This window comes from Triticum dicoccoides, chromosome 1B (genome assembly GCF_002162155.2).
Source record: "Triticum dicoccoides isolate Atlit2015 ecotype Zavitan chromosome 1B, WEW_v2.0, whole genome shotgun sequence".
NCBI classification, from domain to species: domain Eukaryota; kingdom Viridiplantae; phylum Streptophyta; class Magnoliopsida; order Poales; family Poaceae; genus Triticum; species Triticum dicoccoides.
The window spans coordinates 581,533,442-581,538,994 of NC_041381.1; the positions used below are offsets into that span (position 1 = coordinate 581,533,442).

At 46.6% G+C, this 5,553-nt stretch overlaps 1 protein-coding gene across 1 annotated transcript; it reads right to left on the reverse strand.

Moving 5' to 3' along the window:
* Positions 1–882: 882 nt before the first annotated feature.
* Positions 883–4,995, reverse strand: LOC119348893. The gene is made up of 3 exons (XM_037616899.1): positions 3,846–4,995; positions 3,266–3,343; positions 883–2,740 (listed from the first exon to the last, which is right to left on the reverse strand). Exons 1-3 carry the CDS (start codon positions 4,902–4,904, stop codon positions 1,178–1,180), a joined length of 2,700 nt encoding a protein of 899 aa, XP_037472796.1. The 5' UTR covers positions 4,905–4,995; the 3' UTR covers positions 883–1,177.
* Positions 4,996–5,553: the final 558 nt, after the last annotated feature.

Consider the following 5,553-nt stretch of genomic DNA (forward strand, 5'->3'; position numbering starts at 1 on the left):
TCACTCTCACCCTTGGTGATGCCACTTGTTTTGTCACTCTCTGCTTTCTTCTCCACCAACTGTGCTTTATAGAAAAGATCCATAGCTATAGGTGCACAATTCAACCACTCAAGAGGTACAAACTTGAGTGTTTGCCCGGATCGCCCGACGTCGAAGATCTTCATACATTTATGCAAGGTTCCTTGAAATGAAATCACAAAATGAACTGATGACTCGAGCTACGTGGTCTTCGTCAGCTACTGAAGAAATACTCTATGTACTCTGTTTTTACTCTGTTTTCAATATGCAGTACTTTATTTCGTGGTTCCATTTGACCCTGAAAATTAAAGATATCTCATATTTTGTAAGATTATTGGTGATGGCTGCACATAAATCCGATTTGTTCCTTTTATTGTGAACCTGTGTGCATTTCTTACAATGTGTTTATCGCATTACATGGAGAAACTGAAGTTAAACTGCCCATACAGCAGGAAGAGCGATAACAAAACTGAACTCTGTTTATACAGTCAGGAATTTTAGAGAAATAAAATGCTCTTTTGAGTTCCGGGCTCACATCGACTTACTGGAGACAAATCTCACATGATGAACTGGGAAAAAAATAATGAAAGGTATAGCATATATCAAGTCAAAATAACCTGGGGAGTAATAGGTTGAATACATATGTGCAATAAGAAAACCATCAGCATCCCAGTGTTTGCATGAAAGTACAGCATATAGTACCATTGAATTCGGAAAGTATTTAATATATGAGCCAAATCTTTATTGTGTTTAATATATGAGGCAAATTTTTTCCCTCTGTTTCGAAAACAAAAAAAAACTGGTAGACAGTTGACAAAGACTAGAACTAAATATATCAAAGATAACAGCATGCCTACAAAAACGCTGCAAAACCTCATAATAATCATTTCCCTCCAAACGACTGGATACATCAAGAAACTGAAAGATACAGCCATTAAATAAGAAATGTATCAAATGCCACGTAGGAGCACGCACAGGACACCTCAGTAGCTATCATGGATGAATGGGCATTACAACAAGCAACAACTTGTGTATTACATGAAACCGGGAACACTGCTCCTTTGCGAGTACACGGGAGCAGCATACTTGTGAATTTAACCCAAATTTGTCCAACACGAGTCAAAATTACACCAGGGGTGGAAGTACCACCACTAGCTAACTACTTGCGATGCCGTCCGCCACCACCACCTCTCCCTGGTGAATGTCGGCCTCCACGTTGTTGTGGTCTTCTACCACGGAAGGATGAGTTCCCCTGATTAAACTGCCCCGAATTGAATTGCATAGGAGGCTGACCTCCATCTCCACGGGGCGAAGGTAGCGAATTGAACTGCATAGGAGGCTGACCTCCATCTCCGTGGGGTGATGGTAGCAAATTGAACTGCATAGGAGGCTGGCCTCCATCTCCGTGCGGTGATGGTAGGGAATTGAACTGCATAGGAGGCTGGCCTCCATCTCCGTGTGGTGATGGGAGGCGCCCATCTCCTTGCATGTTTGCATTTCCAGGAGGCTGATCTCCATCTTCATGTTGTGATGGGAAGCGCCCAAATCCTTGGGTGTTGGGAAATCCAGCAGGTGGCGCTTGGTTGCCAGCCATATGTGGAAACTGACCAAAGTTGCCTTGCCCCATAGGAAATTGAGATGCCTGACCAAAAGGATGATTTACCGGCGGTCCACCAAATGGCATCATGTTTGCACTCATTATGCTCCCTGGCATAAATTGTTGCTGGGCCATGGGCATTCCATTTGGGAAGCCACCAAAGTTCTGATTCTGTAAATACTGCTGGAACTGGTTGGCTCCCATAAGTATATTCTGCATAATATTAGCTGCAAGAGCAGCTCCATCAACTCCCATGTTTGGCTGCCCTGGAGGTGGAAGCCCGCCGGGCCAAACCATATTTGGCAGCTGAGAGAACTGCTGTGGATTGATGAAGCAACTGCCCATCTGATTTGCAAGTTGAACAGGTGATGGCATAGCATGATTCATTGAGATTGATGGCAGCATTGTTGGTGCGCTCATAGGGAAGTTTTGAGGACCCGTTTGTCGTGTTGCGCTGTCAGCAACAGCAGTTGCCATATCAGACCGGTGAAATCGAGGCTGTGGTCGGCGATCTGGTGTTGATGCATCATGGATTCTAGGTGGCATGTCCCTTGGTGTACTCATCAGATAATTTTTTTGACCCGACTGATGTGTCACACTGTCAGCCATATCCGAGCGATGGAAACGACGCTGTGACTGGTGACCAGATGTCGGTGTATCGTGGGTCCTCGGTGGCATGTCATTTCGAAATCCAGCACCCCTGGTCTGCGCCCTCTTCTTGTCACCAGAAGGTTTCTTAGAATCATGCGGCCTATCAGTCTGCCTTTTTACCAGTCGTAGTGATCTTTTGTACTCAGCCTCCTGCTCATCATCAGAGAATTCAGGTTCATCTGCCTCCTCATCATGGTCAGCAGATTCATCATAGCCTTTGGCATATAGCTCCTTCATATTTAGGATATGATCTGCAAACTCCGCAACAAAACAGACAGTAGTTCCTGCACTGATCCCAGCAGGCACTTCTTCCGCGGAATTATACCGCACAAGATAGTAAGGGTTTTTCACAGGTCCAAATATTTCATCAACAATGCCAAGTGGTGTCCTGCTCTCAGTTATCCAGAGTATAGAACCCTCAGTCAGGGGACTGTGTTCCACTGATCCTTCAACAATCACTCTCTCCCCCATGATCTGGATGACCAGAAAACAGACAACCAGTCAGTATATGGATCTCATAGGAAATATACTAGTATTTCAACAGTCTAAACAAGAACCCCTATCTGTCTAGAAAAATATCTAACAACACACTGGAAAAATATGCTGCGTACTATAGACCCAAAGTGGTCGGACCCTTCCCCGACCCTGCGCAAGCGGGAGCTACATGCACCGGGCTGCCCTTTACACTGGAAAAATATGCTATTCAAAATAATAGCTGCATTAATGAAATGTATAGACACCATCATCCAAACACTTACAAATTCCAGAATGCATTACTAATACAGTAGAAACATACATCAGTAAGTACCATAGATCTCTGGTTCTTACATTACAATTAGCTACTGGTTTTAACAAGTACAGATAACGGTGACTGATTAAATCATCATCACATTACATAGAAAGAACAGGTACCTATAAAGTGCTGGAAAAATAAAGTTTTTGTTTCCAACAAATGCAAACAAAAATCTAGCTGAAGTCAAAGTTAAATTCAAGACTTACAGCTGTAATTGTTCCCACTGGAAGTGCCTTATGATGTGGTTCCAACTGCACTTCAATCTTTGGAACTGGAGCAAATACCTGCAAGATATATGGTACATCTACTTTAGAATAGAGATACAATCAAGGAAGAAGGAACAATGATATTTTAACAGTTATATGTGTGGTTTTGGCATAGTTAAAAAAGGCGCGCCTAGCTCTATGCGATAGCAAAATGTCAAGTGCTTAAGTGTGCGCTTTGGTCAGAAAAGCACAAGGCAGTGGCAAACACACAATTAACGCCTAGTGCTTTTTTTAACTCTGGTTTTTGGCAACTGAGCCCAAGTGTGTTCATGTAGCAACTACATAGTAACAGAAAATAATTTGTCGCTATGGTAGCTACAGAAAGTGCAGGATTTTCAGAAGATCAAATGGATAACTAAGCATTAACTTCTACTGGGCTATCAATTAAAAAAAATGACCATGAAACAAATATTTATACAAGTCAGCTGCATCTAACTAGAACCAAATTCTAACATGCTAGCAAGGGATTCGCAGTATACTAGACACAAGAGAGGTGCACAGCGTGAGATAAACTTAATACCTCTACTTCATGTTTGGACTTGATAGGACCCTTTGGTGTTTCATCATCATCCTCATCCTCGAGTCCAACCATCAGTTCACCCTCTTCAAGGAGGGCCTCCATGTCACTGGGACCACTATGCTTTTTGGCCACCAGCACTTCCTCATCACTGCTCGACGAGGCTTCACTTGACTCCTCATCATTCTTGGCCGGCTCCTCATCATCATCATCACTGCTCGATGAGGCTTCACTTAATTCCTCATCCTCACTGCTCTCCGACTCTTTGTCCTTGTTGTCCTCCTCCTCCTCCTTGCCTCCCCCACGCTCCACTTCCTCATTTACCAAGGCCCCAGAACTCATCTCAGCATCAACAGAAGCATTGGTACTAGTATCAGCATCAACGGCAGCTACGGTACTAGTATCAGAATGAAGAGCACCTGCGGTGCTCATCTCAGCGTCAACAGAAGCCCTAGTAATAGTCTCGGCATGAACAGCAGCTACGACACTAGTGTCAGAGTCAACAGCAGACATGGTAATATTGTCAGCAGCAACAGCAGCTACTGCACTCATCTCAGCATCAACGGGAGCTACGGTGCTAGCCGCAGAATGAACGGCAGCTACGGTACTAGCATCAGCATCACCAGCAGCTACAGTACACATCTCAGCATCAATCGCTGCCCCCAAACCATCCCCTTCTGCAACGAAATCGCCAATCCCCAACACGGGAGGCTGGTCCGGGCCAGGCTCCCCGCCCAATCCACCGCCCAGCAGCATCACGGCCTCCTTCTTGACCTCCAACAGGACGCCGGGAGGAGCATCCTCCCCCTCCTTCACGATTTGGTCCAAGCCCAACCCGCCGCCTCCGGACACCGACGCAAAATCAATCCCGCCCGGACCGGCGGCCGCCGCCTCGCCGAGGCCGAAGCTCTTAGCCAGCTCGCTCGCCATGGCCTGGTCGAAGTCGAAGTCGTCGAGGAGCCACTCCTCGACGGGGTCGAAGGCGACGGCGGCGGCCGGGTCGGAGGGGGGCGCGGGCGGCGGGGAGGGGCAGGGGGACGGGGGCCTAGGATGGCGAGCCATGGGGGGTGGTGGTGGGGGTGGGGGTGAGGTTTCGGAGAGGCGGCGCCATGGGTGGTTGATTTATCTCGGGCTCGGGGGTTTAGGGTTTTAGGCCGCGGCGGCTGGCTGCGCGGCGCGGGGTGCGGGGGAGGGAGGAGGGTGGGGAACGGCTCCTTGCTCTGCTCTGTGTTGTTCTCGCGTGGTGGGCTGGGACGAGTGTCTCCGTCCGCAAATCAGGGGGTACACGTCGACAGGTCCGCGCTGCACGAATCTCAGCGCTCGGTTTCTCGGTACTCCCCTCGGGTCCTTTTTACTCCGGACATAAAATTTGTCTGAAATTAAACTTCATCAAGTTTGACCATATTTAAATTGAAAAATATAAACATCTACAAATACTAAAGTTATATGATACAAAAATTGAATTCATGACGCATATAATGATATTGGTTTTGTATTATGAATGTTCATATATTTTTTTTATAAAGTTGGTCAAACTTTACGAAGTTTGACTTGAGATAAATCTTATACGCGGAGTAAAAAGGACAGAGAATAAACGTTTGTGACGGGCCGACTGGCTGGCATCACGCCAATCCGCCCGTTGTGCGACATTCGTCTATGTACCACGCGCAGCTTCCCCTTGTTGTGGGGTCCATGCATGCTCGGCCCTCTC

Excerpts from the sequence above, each read along its gene's own strand:
- LOC119348893 (XM_037616899.1), bottom strand. The coding sequence starts at position 4,904 with ATGGCTCGCCATCCTAGGCCCCCGTCCCCCTGCCCCTCCCCGCCGCCC. Across the intron at positions 3,344-3,845 it reads AGTCCAAACATGAAGTAGAG|GTATTTGCTCCAGTTCCAAA; the intron begins GTATTAAGTTTA and ends TATATCTTGCAG. Across the intron at positions 2,741-3,265 it reads CAGTGGGAACAATTACAGCT|ATCATGGGGGAGAGAGTGAT; the intron begins GTAAGTCTTGAA and ends CTGGTCATCCAG.